Raw genomic sequence first — 14,851 nt, 5'->3', positions numbered from 1 at the left:
GGGAACCTAACCCTTGTCTGTTCAGGAGCTGGCCTAGTTCCCTTTGGGTGCTTCGCGAAAACCCCTGCATTCTGACAGCGTCTGGCACACAGCTAGCCCTCAAATTCCTAACACTGGGGTGTGCTACACCTGCTCAAATGGCAAGCAGGGCAGACCCGACCCGGAGAACCTCCCTCTGTTCCTAATAGATGACAGTGTTTGTCCTGAGTGAAAATTTCCATGTCAGCTCAGACTTGGTAAAAAGCCAGAAGTGCTTAATAAATGTAATCTTAAGATAGATTAAAGCCTCCGCTCATTTGCTTTAAAGGATTTTATTTATTTGAGGGGAAGGGAGAAAGATGAGAAAAACATCAGTGCAAGAGATATTGACTGGCTGCCTCTCATGCGCCCCCCACCAGGGAGCTGGCCCACAACCCAGGCATGTGCCCTGACTGGGCATCGAACCAGTGACCTTTTGGCCTGCCGACCGGCGCTCAGTCCACTGAGCCACACCAGCCAGGGCTCAATGTTTTGTTTTGAGAAATCAGTTTTGTTTTGAGAAACCAGCTGATAGTCTTACGGGAACTCTTTTGTAGGATTTTTAGAGAAAAGGGAAGGGAAGGAGAAAGGGGAGGAGAGAAACATCAATGTGTGGTTGCCTCTCACATGCCTCAAGCTGGGGACCTGACCCACAACCCAGGCATGTACCCTGACTGGGAATCGAACTAGCAACTCTTTCGTTCGCAGGCCCAAGCTCAATCCACTGAGCTACACCAGCCAGGGCAATTTTTCTGCATACTCAAATTTCATACTGCTGCAACCATAGCTGGGGAAAAGGGGGGCTTAAGAAACAAGGCATGAGCTATAGATATTTTTAAAAATGATTAATTAGCTGTAACACTGAATAACTTTAAAATATCCTAGAGTGGGCAGAAACCGCAAGCAAGGGTACCCTTTGGGGTACAAGCCCCTGGGGTCTGAACCTGTGTCATGCAGAGAGACACTGGAGCAGCACCTCGACCCACATCACTGCTCCTTCAGAACACCGCACTGCCACCAGCCTGTGGTGCCCCGGCCTCGGTAAGTGCTTGACCACTTGTTAGAAATTACAATTAGAATCCGTTAGTGCTAGCAATGCAACAGTGCTTTTAATAATTAGTTACCTTCTCATTCTCCAAATTCACTAGGAAATAACCCCCACCAAACATTTTCTGTTGAATGAGCAGGCTTTTCCTCTGAATGGTAACTGCGCATGAATTTGGCCCGGAAATAGAACCTTACACTTAACTTCGAGCACCCAGCTGGTTTCAGTACAGGCCAAAGACACAGAGGTCATGACATAGTGCATTCCCTTCCATTCCAATGGCTCACGCTTTTAGCATAAGCAAGCACCGAGCAGGCTCACGACCCCCAAATGCCATCATGGTGGAACACAGGGAGGGAGTGGCGGCCGTGCAGGAGGAGAGCCAGCCTTGGTTGGACCCAGGGCAGCTCGAAGCGGCGCCAAAAGTAAATGAATGAATCCCCCAGATGACACGCTCCACCCCAGTCAGTGCAGCCACAGGAGATAAAAGAGTGAATTCAATCCAAATGGTTATTTATTCTAAAACTGGAAGCTACTGTGCCTACATAGTCGCCAGAATGTTGTCATGAGAACATGGGAGGAAAAAGTTACAGATGTAAACAATGACACAGTTACATTTTTTTTTAAAATGGTAAAACCCTTTTTTACTGGCCACTTCCAAGAATGCTTTACAGGTTGTGCGAAAACATGTACAGGCTCCATGTGATGTCTGTTCTTCTCACAAACGTTTCCGTCTACAACAACGACAACAGACGTCTGATGAAACACGGAACACGTCTCCTAAGGGAAACAAGGCTAGGGATCCCTCCTGTTAATCCACATTTGTCCCCTTAACATGTTTTTATTTTTTATTTTTTAAATAATAGAAAGACAGAAACAAAAGCCCAGACATGTGCGTTGTTGCGAGGATCTCTTGGACTCCGCCACCAAGGTCGTGGCAGTTTCTTTCCACCCACCCAGAAAAACAGTTTTTTGGTTGTTGTTGAAAAAAGATGACTTTCTAGTGTCCCAAATTTAACAGCAAGTACCTTCCCTAACCCTCCTCCCCCCAAGACACGCAAAGCAGCTCAGGGGCCCAGCGCCCTCGGACCGGGTCACAGGCCACAGCAGGAGGCGCCGTGTGCCGGAGGACGAAACGCCTGAACGGGCCTCAGATCCAATTTTCTATTACCACGTGATCTTGCCCGAAGGGAATTTCTTTGGGCTCCAGTTTTTTTATCTCCTCGCCCTGATACTATCAGCGAAACTTCTCAAAAAACTCCCTTAAGAATAATAAAAAGTTAGTGGGTTACAGAAAAGTTCATGCAATCACGCCACCCACTGCCACCCACAAATCCACTGGACGGCACCGCAGGAACGCAGGTGCCCGGGGAAAGATGTCGTTATGAGCAAGCAAACGTATTTCCTATCAGCCCCCCGCTCCGGCCTCGGAGTGGGAGGCACTTGTGGGGCACGGGTGTGTCACAAACAGAGGAAACAGAGGGAGGGCCACAGCCACAGCCAGAGCCCGCAGGCCCGGGGAAGGGCTGCGTGGCGGTCACAGCGGGAGAGGGAGAGAAAGATCCAATCTCAGCACAGAATTTTTCAACAGAGAACTGCCCGGGAAATGGAAGCGAAGCATATTCTAGTAGCACAACCCAGGGCCGGCCCTCACTAGGAAGCACTGCGGTATGTGGTATTTGCTGCGTGAGCCCTTGGCTGACTCAATGCTTAGCGGGAAGGTGAGTGAAAACTGAAGCTAAGTATGGAAAGAACATTCCCGTATCCCACCTCTATCCTTGAATCCAGCCGCCTGAAGCTGCCGGTCAAGAACCGGGAGGGCGTTGGTAAAGTTACAAAGACCATCCCGACGGAAGTCTCCTGGCTGGAGGCCTCTCGGGGACGCGCAGGGCGAGCACCCCCGGAGGAATCCTGTTTCAAGACGCCGGGAAGGGGTGCCCCCTTTCATGCACACATTAGACACACACTCGCTCTTCCCAAGTTGCAGCAGCCCCGGTGAGCTGCCTCCCACCCCCCACCCCCCCTTCTATTCACTTTCTACCTGTGTATCAAAAAGACCAGCAGGGCTCGTGCCCTCCGCACTGTATAAAATAGTTGCTATTCTCAGCACCTGGGCCTGGGAGCCCACACCACAGGATTCACCTATGTACACAATCCTGCTGCCATGGAAAGAATCCTGCTCCCTTTCCGTGTGAGCTGAAACCCTGAGAAACGTTCCTTCTCTCGCACTAGAAGAGGACAGATACTCTTAAACAGAGATGATTTCAGAGACTCCACTCCCTCAACCTTGGAAGACAGAGGACAGACTGGTGGTCACCATCTTCAGGCCTCGGCCTGCAGCCCCACTCTCCCCTAGGCCTCGGCGGGAACCCGTGAACGGGCACACGGGGCGTGCACGCTGCTCTGCCCTGTGCTGCAGACGGGCACGGCCCTGCCTCCTCAGCCTGGGGACCCTGCGTAACAGAACCGTCCGCTCGGCAGTCTCCAGGCCTCAGCCACACAGCACGAAGGCACGGGAGAGTGGAGACAGTGCCACTCTGGCCTCCCAGCCCACCAGACCAGATATCCCAAGAGGGAAAGGTCGGTAAAAAAAAAAAAAGTACAAACGGTTAGTGGTGCAAGTGATTGATAAGAGCCAATCGTTTATTTTCACTGCCCCAGTCACAAGCTCTCCCTCTGCCCCACTCCTGCCTGCCTGCTGTGGAGAGTGCCCGCGCCCGCCCCCGCCCTCTCCACGCGCCTCGGCGCTCTGCTCTCCCTGCGTGGCCGCCAGGCCAGCTGCCGTGCAATGTCAGAGGGGTGACATTTTCAGTGCTGTCCCTGTCCAGCTGCAGGGTACAGGACAGGCAGCCCTAAGTGCTGCTCTCCGAGCAAATGTTTTTTTGATTACAAATATCTAACTAGGTTTGAAATGTTTTATAGAATAAGACAATATTCTTTTCAACAAACTTTAAAAAAAATGTACAGTTTTGTCGTTTGTTTCCACCTCCCCCCCCACCCCCACCCCTGCTTGCGCACCCTCCCTCCCACCGCCCCTCCCCGGCAGCTCAGCCCCACCCCGACAGCCCCTGTTTTCCTTGGTTGTGTTTTGGGAGGGGGGTGCCTGGCACCCCCAGAGATTCAGCTTCATGGCTGACAGGTGACAAGGGCAGGGGCTTCACCGATACCCTTGGTAACCGTAGTAGTTCCTGTAGTATCGGTCTCTGTCCTGGGGGTGGTGGTAGTAGTAATTCTGCCACTAGAAAAGAGGGGAAACCCATCACTGGGAGGCACAGCTGGCCGAGGACAGAGGCACGACACCCACTCCTCGGGTCCTGCCTCCCGTCCCCCTCTCTGTGCCCAGGAGATACTCACATCCCGATTGTACTGTCTGTAATAGTCTCTGTATCTGTTGTACTCGTAGTCTCGGCTGTAGAAGCGGTCGTAGTCTCCCCGGTATCGATCGTAGAAATTACGGTAGCCCTGAGAGAGGAGAAAGAGAAGGGGTTAAGATTTACGGGCTTCCGGCGTCACGATCCACTGCTCTGTCCCCCTTCTCACGTGAAACACATCTCGGTTTGATTGTGTAACAGACTTAATCTTCCCAGGGTTAAGTTCTTCCAGAGAAACACATTCAATGGGCAACACCTTAAGCCCTGAGAAAACAGCCCAGACCCCCCTGCTCCCCCAAGCCAGTAGGAACGGCTAGCACGGCCCAGAGGAGGAGCAGGAGGAGAGCTGCACTCACCCCTCTGTTTCCAGACTGCCCCCAGTACTGCTGCCCGTAGGCCCGGTTGTCGTAGCCTCGGCGCTGCCCGCCCACTGGAAGAGAAATGGGAGAGCGCGCTCAGACAGCTGGCGTGGGGTCCTGGCTCCGTGTCTGAGTGGAAATCAAAAAGCTGGAGCCAAAGGCAATTCTGGGGGAATAGGAGGCCTGCTTCTGCCAGGCTCGCACAATGTTAATTAAAGCACCAGCCAGGAACTTTTGGTAAAGTCTGAGAGGGGAGGGCAGAGGAATGGCGACACAAGAAAACCAAGCCACCTTGCTTTGGAAGCCCCCCAATTCCTGCAAAACATTTAAGATGGCGAAGAATACTCGGCAGTCAGAAACACGAGTAAATACTGCCATTCGCAGAATCACTGACTTTCAGCCCCGGAAAGGATCTCAGGTGCCATAGACCCCAGACCCATCACCTTATGCACATGAAACAAAGTGTAGACAGAGAGCTCCTCCAGGACTGGCATTCCCAGTGCCTAGCATGTAGCAGGCACTCACACACTGCGCTGACTCTCACACACACACACACACACGTACACACACACTTGTAAAGGGCAGTGAATGCACAATGGAGGATTAGCTGACAGATGAGACATTCAGGAGGGACAGTAATCCCACCGGTAGCCCAATTTACTTCATAACCCCCCCAGTTACTGAATAACGCATTCCCTTTGCGGTCTATATAGCTGGGCTGACCCACTAGACGAAGGAGAGAGAGAACTGAAGGATCCGGTGTCGCCGCACAAACCCTCCAGGTGCACCGCAGTCGTGACGCGGGAGACCAGCGTGCACGAGTGACAACCAGACAAACGAGGAGGCCCACGCACTGCTTTTCAGAAACAACGGTTCAGAAACAATTACTTTTGTGGAAAAACAACCACCTTTTTTTTTTTGAAGGATTATGGAAAAAGCACAAGAAGCTGGGGGTAAAGGACACAGGAAGAAATAAGCTCCATAAAGAAGTTCCTCCCTTATTCCTTGTGAGTGACTCGACTTGGTTCCCTTGCGGGTCCCACTCAGCACAAAGCACCGACTGCGTGCGGCTGGGGGCCGGCGGGGCCCCCCGGACTCACCGTAGCCTTGGCCTCGGCTCCGGTTCTGCCGGTTGCGCTTGTTTCGATTGTTGCGGCGGTTTGTCCGTTTCTCAGAGGGGGGCAGGAGCTTCCTCGCCTCCTCCTTGTACTTGGTGACCAGCGGCTGAGCCTCTTCCTTCTCCAGCTCCCCGTATGTCACCTCGTCCATGTAATCGCATTTCTCGGGCAGAGAGAAGTTGGCTGTAAGAGTGAGAGAGAAGCTTGTGGGCTTGAAAGGTGCGCAGATGGGGAAGATCTCACTTGTACTACAGGAAGAACTTGTACTACAGGAAGGCTAAGATTTCCTAAGCTTCCTCCACTAGGGCACAAAGAGGTGCTGGTCCTTTCATCAGTCTTCCCCAGGCTGTAACAGCCCCAGGCACAGGGCTACCTGCAAACTGTAGATTTACACGTTCTCAAGTGATCCATAATAAATTAAGAGTAAACTGGGTTAAGGTTTCTTATCAGGGCAGAAGCAGGTAGCCAGAGGCTAAAAGTAACTGAGAAAGTTTTTTGTGCGGGTTAGATAAGACGCTGAGAAATACAAGTTCAGAGGCTGAGTACCAGCAGAATCCAGAGCAAGGGGAGGGGGTCTCTTAATTCCTCGATGAATCCAGTTAACCTCCATGAACTGAATTCCTCCAAGCTCCTGAGTATCAGTTATGGACTGGCACAGCTCACTCTGCGTGAACTCTGGCAATCTGGCTCTCAGCTGTGTAACCAGCTCCCGTCCCTGGGCATTATCAGAATTCAAAGAGCCATGTGGTCACAGGGCAGGTGGGGATGCCAGGAGCTGAAGGCAGCAAGGGGGATAGAAATCACCCTCTGAAGGAAACAGCAGGAAGCAGGATCAATCCAGACAGATAATCCCACCTTAAGGGGGACCTTACTATTAGGCTTTGTATTGCATTAGAGATTTCAGGTGCCTATCAAACACCAAAGCAAACAAACAAACAAACCACAAACCTAATATGTTCTCAGAAATCAAAATAATTATAAGATCATTCTATCCAAACAGTGTATTTCTTTATTGACTTTTAGAGAGAGAGAAGAGAGAAAAAAACATGGATTTGTTGTTCTACTTATTGATGCATTCACTGGTTGCTTCTCGCACACGCCCTGGCCAGGGATCAAACCCACAACCTTGGCGTACTGGGACAACACTCTAACCAACTGAGCTACCTGGCCAGGGCCTGATCACTACATTTTAATTTGAATCATAGTTATCTCCCACCCTCCAAAAATACAATTCAGTAAAACAGAGCTTCCTTTCATTCACAATGGCCCTACATCTAGAATAGTCCCAGGCAGACAGCAGACACTCTAAGTATTTACTAGATGAGTAACGGACTCCAGGAAGCCTCTGCTGGGAGTTGTCATTATTCGGCGTTCCGCTGCCTCTTACCCGGAACGAGCCAAGCAGTTAGTGCTTCTCCGTTCCCTCTGCTTATTCATGTGCCTACACGTGCTCCCAGCCACTCATGTACTCTTTGGCTTTGCCCCTGAGGCGTGGACAGTCACTCCAGGGACGGAGAGGCCCTAGTAAGGTGCGCACTGACCAGGGACAGGACCCCTGACCTGGACCATTTTAGCCCACCTTTCATCTCCAGCATGATGGACTCAGGCACATCGTCTCCCTCCACCTCCTTCCTCAACTCCAGCCTCTTCTTCCAGTCTTCCTCCTTGGGGACCACCACCACCACTTTCCGAGAGAAGGTCTTGAACAGCAACAGTTTCCGCCGCTGGCCAGAGTTGTACACGTTACACTAGGGGCAGAAGGAACAACGGGTGTCTTAGAAGTAACAATCACCACTCAAATGCAACCCAGGCCCTCGCTGAGCATCCTTCACAAATGAGGCACCCAACGGGGACGTTACAGGCACAGGCTCCTTTGATGCTTCCGTCTCTACTGGACAGATGCCACTGGGCTCTGCACACCAGGAAAACGGAGACTCCTAGAGGCCAGGACTTGCCCAAGGCCACGACCCGAGCACGTGGTGAAGCCAGGGACCTGAAGGAGCTCCAACGCTCCTCCCGTTGCCTCTCGTTAGGGTTCTGCAGTCTGGGTCCGTACACCCTCTGGTAGAAACACTCGTGAGAGGTATCTCTGAGTTCAAAGACGCTACAACTATAGCACAAAGCTAGCTGATCATAATTAGTTAAGTAAACCGATTCCGTTCCTTAATTCAGTCTCTCTTTACAAATGCACCCACGGTGACTCTGAGCAATTGTATTAGACGAAACGGATGCCAGATTTGTCACCTTCGGATCTTCTGTAAAGTGAGGTTCCTTTCAATGCCTGAAAAGTACCTGATCGAGAATGAAGTTCCTCTTTGTCCGGGAAGCAATCTGGACCAGTTTACTAAGGCACTGGGAGGCTTGCTGCACTAAAAGGTCTCGGCTTTTCGGGTCCATTTCTGGCTCCTCAAGCCCCTTCATCTGGTGAGTGTGAGAGAAAATGAAGAGAAACACAAGAAGGTATGAAGCAAGTCAAAGCCCTAGAGTCATTGGTAAACGTCACCTCTTCACTGCCACCAAAGCTACCACAACAGCCTGGCCCTATTCCTCAGTGTCATGAATGGTGTCCATTTCCCGCAGGAGTCATTTCCAGTCTTAATCTGGATATTCCAGATTTTATCAGCTTTCAGAAGTACAACACAGTAGGGGTGGGGGCAACCTCCTTCTAACATACATTGAGAACTCATTTTTCTGGCTGTCGGGCCCTTGGTCTCAGACACTTGAAAGACTAACTCCACTGGAAAAGATGATGAGAGTTTCTTGGAACGTCCAGGGCAAATTCCCATTTCACTAACAACCCCCAGTACCTCATCCTCATTTTTAAAAACTTATTGACTTTAGAAACAGAGAGGAAGAAGGACAAGGGGGAAGGCGGGAGAGGGAGAAACACTGGCTTGTTGTCCACCTGCGGAGGCAGCCGTCACTGGTTGATTCTTGCACGTGCCCTGACCGGGGATCAAGCCCACGACCCTGGCGTACCGGGACAGCGCTCTAGCCAACTGACTGCCCACCAGGGCCAACTCACCCTCATTTGACTGAGGACAGTCTCGGCTCCCAGGACATTGTATCTTTTCTCAGGGTTTTCTTTTGAGTATTTCAGTGCCCACTGGGTCTTCCCAGATCCAGGCAGTCCCACCATCAGAATCACCTGCAAGCACACAGAAGCAGGAGTGCTATAAAAAATCAGCGGGGGTCATGTTTAAGAGCCCGGTTGAATGATATCTTCTCCTGACCCAGGAAGGTAGAGTTTTGAGAAGAAAACCTCCCCATCCCCACGGCCCCAAAGCATGAGTCCTGGGCATGGGCACGCCCTGCGGCGTACCTCGCACTCCTCCATGGTCTTGGGAGGGACCGCGGTGCGCACACGCTCCTCCACAGGCACGGCGTGGATGAACACAAACTCTTCTGGTGGTGGGAAGAAGGGCTCCTCCTTCTGACCAAAATTTAATTCTACAACACAATTTTTGCAGAGGACATGGGGTAGGAGGGCCCGGTCTGCCAGGGATTCCTTGTTGATCCGGAATGCCACACCGAGGTCTTCTCCATTCTTAGAAAAGGAAAGCTCTACTTCTTCAGTCTCAAAATTCTACAACAAAATACAAGGGCACTTATGGGCTTACAGGGTTTGAGGCTGACAGAATCAACGATTTAATCTTAAAAACAAAAAACAAAGACAAAACAAAACTCAATGACTGTGGCACAACACAACGAAGCATGCACTGCACCGAATGCACAAAAGACAGCGACTGATGGGAAGCCAGCTGAGCCCCCAGCGCCCTCTACCCACTCCTTGCTACGAACCCACAGCTTTCGGGGGCACTTACAGCAAAGCAGCCAATGACATCGTTCTCCCCAAAAGTCTGGCCAAATTCCTCAAACTGCCCATTCTCTGCCTTCAGTCCTCGTCCATCGAAACCATAAGAGAATTCATCCTCACCTGAAATAGTCAAAAAATTAGTTACCCACACTCAAACTTCCCACGGAGTGAGCACACACGGTAGCAAACACGAATGAAGAAGTTAAAGCGACTTTACCAAGCTGTGGGTGGGAAAAATCAACAGACCACCCAACTCGAAGGAGAGAGACCTCTGTGCAGCCTTCTTTCATTGGGAGATTCTGGGTTACCTAGACCAAAAAACAAAATAAAACAAAACAAAATCCTCAGACACTCTGACCAACCGAGAAACAAAGTTTGCTAAAGAGACAAGATTTTTATGCAAACTGAACATGACAACTACACAACTCAGCACGAGAACAGTAACTGTCAATGCACTTCAACCAAAGACCCAGGGCGGGGGGGGCTCATCATTGGAGCTAAGGTTGTTAATATGTGGTGCTTTTTTCTGCACTAATAAAATATTTGTGGGAAGGAGTCCAATACACAACAGTTTAAGGAATAATTGAATAAATGAATGTTTTCTTAAGTTTTATTTATTTTTAGAGAGAGGGGAAGGGAGGGAGGGAGAGAGGAAGAGAAACATCAATGTGTGGTTGCCTCTTCTGTGCCCCATACCGGGCACCTGGCCCCACAACCCAGACATGTGCCTTGACTGGGAATCAAACTGGCGACCCTTTGGTTCACAGGCTGCCACTTAATCCACTGTGCCACACCAGCCAGGGCTAATAAATGAATGCTTTTCATGAGCTACACATTCTACCTTGGCTTCAAAGCAGACTTTCCCCTTGGTCACTCCGTAAGTACTCCTTGCCCCAGACCACAGCGTGGGGAACTTCTCCGAGAAGAGGGGCTGCCCTCCGTATCGGTCTTTGCTCACTTGAAAATGGAGATCTGAGGTATCTGTTAGGAAAGAAGCAATCTGTTTATGCTAATGCCAACACCTGAAAGCCATCCACAGAATACAAATACACTGACTTGTCAAGGACGAATACAAAGTCTCCCACATGCTACATCTCTTAAAAGTTGCAGGCCATGACGTTTTAATTCTCCAAAATCACTTCTGATTGGTTAAAACCCCAACCTGCCTGCCTTATACATACACGTGTCCAGGTTCACAAGTGTCTGATCCTCCTCCTCATCTTTTGCCTCTTCTTCAGGGGGCGGTGGAGACTTGGAGCTATACACACAAAACAAAAGCAGATACAATGTAACCAAAGCCCTCTTCTTTGAGGGGTGTCTGCATGGCATCACGTCGACTTTAAACTATCAGTGAATATAAAATTCCAGCAGACCGCTTCTTTCAGTAAATGAGAAAAGGGCAACGGGAGCTTTCGGGGCAGAACTTATTCAATCTAGAACTTACTCCTATAAAGAAACCTATTCCGTTTTCAATCCGCCCCTCTTCCCAGATTCTCTGATACACCAGGTAGACCGAAACCGTAGCAGACACTCCCTTCCATGAAAGGGACTGTTTCCCTCACCGGCTGTGGTAAGCCTCCTCTCGGAATTCATAGTAAGCTCGGCCATGTTCATCCTTCTCATCCCGCTGTCTCTTTACCCCCCGCCGCTCACCATCTGAGCCTGCTGGTTTTGACTTTTCACTATCTTGGTCATCTCCTACAAAAAGGAGGGAAAGAAAATCAGCAGTTTTCATACTGGAGTACAGAATCAGCTCAGAACCAACAGAAACTACAGGGCGATCTGAGTATCTGCCCCATCGGGATACCCAAGTTGCCCCCACTGCATCGACAGAATGTTTTATTTCACAAAGCTCTTCCTCTTATCATTGGCTGGAATTTTATTTTTATGAAAGGATACTAACTACAGTCAAGCCATAGATTAAAATTGGACGATTTCTGCATTCTAAATTTATCTGCTTAAATCAGGTCAAACTTGCAGCTTTCCCCACCAATATCATATTAAAAAAAAAAAAAACTTCATAGGTTCATTTTGACTCTTGATTGTCAGATGTGAATTTAAGCTAGACATAAAACATATTTTCTAACACTTTCCCACAGCTTCGTGATACAGAAGACTCACTTTAAAAAGGGTAAAAGTGTGCCTTTCCAGCTTTAAAATGCACAGCCATCCACAGGTTTACTTATATGGCAAGTGGACACAGATGCCTGATACAGAGCTAGAATTTTATCATGGGTTTTTACTGAAAGTTGCAAGAGCAAACCATTAATTCACGAGAGACCCATAAATAATACTGCATCCTCACTGCACATACTTTTGGGGAGAAAGGTGCTGTCGTATATTTAACAGTATTCTTTACAAGGGGAGAAAAACAGGTGTTTTCCTTAGGCCTTTGTAGTTTTCAATACAAAGGTTTTTTTAATAATAATTTAAGACAGTTCTTCATTCCTTGACCTTTTTTATCTGCTATGTGAGATACACATTCAGGCAAAGGTTATGTAATGGGATTTTTGCTCCAGGACATAGGACAAACAATCTTCAAGTTGCACATGACTACCATGGAATGGGTTCCAATTATACTATGATACTAAGTGGCAGCCTAAACAGCCTATTACAAAAAGAATTAAGGCAACCCACTCCATTGTAAGAGTAGAAGCAGCTTTAGTTTCCCTCCTTACTCTGACAAATAGTTATGGGGCGGCTCTAACCATCCAATCACTTCAAAGGAAGGCAGGTCACTAACTGGGGCGGGGGTGGGGGAGCAACTTTACACAAGGTTGCTCAAGGGACCAACCAACACCTCGATCATTTCAATTCAGTTACTCAGGAACCTGGAATGTAAAAGGCTAAGTGTACAGCAAATGTACAAATAATGCCCATTCATCAACTCTGTGGTAAGATTACCTTTTAATCATAATACAGGCAAAGTAAAACCCCTAGCCAAGTTGCGTGACATTCTAAATGCACTAGATAAGACTTTCTCTTCACTAGTTAACCATTAAACTCGACACCTTCACGCCACAGGCAGTTGCCCTGCTACTAAAGCAAGAGCAAGGTTGGACTGCCAAATTCTGTGTGGCTCCAGCTACACCACCGTGCTTTTAATTCAGAGAACCCTGACGAATTTAGTTTACTGCTTAATATTTTTTGGCGAAAAACTCAACAGGCAGCCCAAGGGCCAAAAAGCCTCCAACATTCGGTCTAGCTATTCGTGAAATCCCCAATTCCTCACTACATTCTCGGTTTAGGAAAAGATAACCAGCAGCGTGGGAGGCTGCTCCACAGGTAGCTCACCAGCAGTTCGCATGCAACACTGTTCACTTCCATCCACTACCAACCAACGAACCAAATTAAGCAAGAACCTCCCTCCTGCAGAGAGTGGGGCCACCAACGGTGGTCAAATCTCCTAGAAATGTGCGAAGAGACTAAAAACCGCTTCCCCTGGGCAGTCCCACCAAGTGGCGATGAGAATCTTGCCCTTTCAGGTAAGGGAGAACAAGGGATCAGACCCCGAGGTGCAGGGCTAAGTGCTTGGGAAAAGGGCGCACCCGGCAGGTTGGAGTCGGTCTCCGCCGCCAGCTCCTCACCCTGTTCCTCTGCGGCCTTGTCACCCGGCGCCTCGGATCCCGGCGTCTCGTCCCCGCTCCGCTCCTCTGGCTCTTCTTCCTCCCCCTTGTCGGTGCCCTGCTCTTCGCCACCATTTACCCCACCTGACTCCGACTCGGCCGTGGCCTCCTCGGCCGGCCTCTCGGAAGCATCAGGCTCGGCCGCGGCCTCCACGGCTGCCGCCTCCGGGGGCTCCGGCGGCGGCTGCGCGGCCTGGTCCGAGGCCTGGGTAGGGGGTGGCTCTTCGTCCTCGTCCTCAAGCAGCGCCTCCTCGTCCTCCTCCTCCTCTTCGTCCTCCTCCTCGTCCCCGCCCGGGCCGCCGCCCGACGCGTCCACAGGCCGAGGCTCCGCCTTGCAGGCCCCGCCGGGCACGGCCCCGCCACCACCAGCCTCGTCCTCGAGCATCTCGGCGTCCAGCGCCTCCTGCAGCCGCTGCGCCAGATCCACCTTGAGGCCGCGTGAGTCCAGGCCCCGCCGCTGCAGCTCCGACCGCAGCTCGGTCACTTTCAGCCGCTTCACCTCCATCGCCGCCGCCGCCTCCTCCGCCTCCCGCTTGCCTCCTCCCCTGCGAACCGACGACCGAGCCCGACCGCGCAGGCGCCGCCGCCGCCGCCCGCCTCCGCTTCACGCGCCAGCACTGAGCCCGCGCGAGCGAGCGCGCACGGACGCACGCAGGCGGCTCGGGCCGCGCGCAGCCTCTTCTACGGTTCTCCCTTCTGTTTCGCTCCCCTTTTCAGCCTACGAAGCCCAAAACGACGTATCGGGAAAGTATTTCTCTCTCTGCGCTCTCGGTTCCCCTGCCGCGGGCGGGCTCGAGGCTAGGACGAAGGACTTCCCTCCCTTTACCTCCCTCCCCCCTCTCACGTACTGGCCAATCGCCGCCGGTGGTTTTACTGCGCAGCCGCACCGGAGCCGGAGACGGGAAAGCCTGGCTGCGGATCAAGTGCCTCGTAGCACGGAGGCGTGTGCGCGCCCTTCTTTCCGTACTTTAGCCGTGGTTGCGCAGCAGCCCAGGCTCCCACAGCCCCTCCCACCCGGTCGCCACCATCACTCCCATCTGACTTCCTATCGCACTTTGGTCTTGGGACTTGCTCACTAGTCTCTTTCTACTCTCTATGCATGCAGCAACTTCTTGAGAGGTTTTTTAAAAAACCAGAAGGGAATATCTGTTGCAACGTGAAAGCCTCCTAGTAATTGCATTTCTTGTTAATAAACCAAAAGGCTCTTCAAAACCAAGGAATACAGTAACCCCTCGCCCCGCCCCCCCAACTCCTCAACTTCTACCTAGCAACAGATATTCGGGCCTCGCCTTTTAGCTAGATCATTGGCCAACTTGAATTGTTATCTGCAATTGTGATTGGTCTTCCGTGATCATCCGGATTTTTCCAATTGGCGAAATTGTCAGGGGATTTTTTTTGTTTTTGCTCCCTCCCCTCGTGTTGGTCCGCAGGGAAGGTTGGAAAGCCTGGGTCTTTTCTGCGGGATTACTTTTCTGGGGCCGCTTCTGATTGGACGGC

At 50.9% G+C, this 14,851-nt stretch overlaps 1 protein-coding gene across 2 annotated transcripts; it reads right to left on the bottom strand.

The window, feature by feature from the left end:
* Window positions 1–4,098: 4,098 nt before the first annotated feature.
* HNRNPUL2 (heterogeneous nuclear ribonucleoprotein U like 2) lies at window positions 4,099–14,179 on the bottom strand. Of its 2 annotated transcripts, none has more exons than XM_045854964.1 (14): window positions 13,277–14,179; window positions 11,291–11,426; window positions 10,910–10,986; window positions 10,570–10,709; window positions 9,946–10,036; window positions 9,736–9,848; window positions 9,234–9,497; window positions 8,937–9,059; window positions 8,204–8,332; window positions 7,491–7,659; window positions 5,894–6,094; window positions 4,791–4,864; window positions 4,418–4,525; window positions 4,099–4,301 (listed from the first exon to the last, which is right to left on the bottom strand). In XM_045854964.1, exons 1-14 carry the CDS (start codon window positions 13,857–13,859, stop codon window positions 4,221–4,223), a joined length of 2,289 nt encoding a protein of 762 aa, XP_045710920.1. In that variant the 5' UTR covers window positions 13,860–14,179; the 3' UTR covers window positions 4,099–4,220. The 2 variants fall into 2 exon arrangements, with proteins under 2 accessions (XP_045710920.1, XP_045710921.1); XM_045854965.1 differs by having other exon boundaries at window positions 13,316–14,178.
* Window positions 14,180–14,851: the final 672 nt, after the last annotated feature.

Source organism: Phyllostomus hastatus, unplaced genomic scaffold (assembly GCF_019186645.2).
Source record: "Phyllostomus hastatus isolate PE091 unplaced genomic scaffold, TTU_PhHast_1.1 phas_scaffold_11, whole genome shotgun sequence".
NCBI lineage: Eukaryota > Metazoa > Chordata > Mammalia > Chiroptera > Phyllostomidae > Phyllostomus > Phyllostomus hastatus.
Note: the sequence above shows the minus strand (reverse complement) of the source record. Positions and strands in the feature narration are given on the sequence as shown.

Excerpts from the sequence above, each read along its gene's own strand:
- HNRNPUL2 (XM_045854964.1), bottom strand. The coding sequence starts at position 13,859 with ATGGAGGTGAAGCGGCTGAAAGTGACCGAGCTGCGGTCGGAGCTGCAG. Across the intron at positions 9,060-9,233 it reads AGACCATGGAGGAGTGCGAG|GTGATTCTGATGGTGGGACT; the intron begins GTACGCCGCAGG and ends GTGTGCTTGCAG. Across the intron at positions 7,660-8,203 it reads GGAACTTCATTCTCGATCAG|TGTAACGTGTACAACTCTGG; the intron begins GTACTTTTCAGG and ends TTCTGCCCCTAG.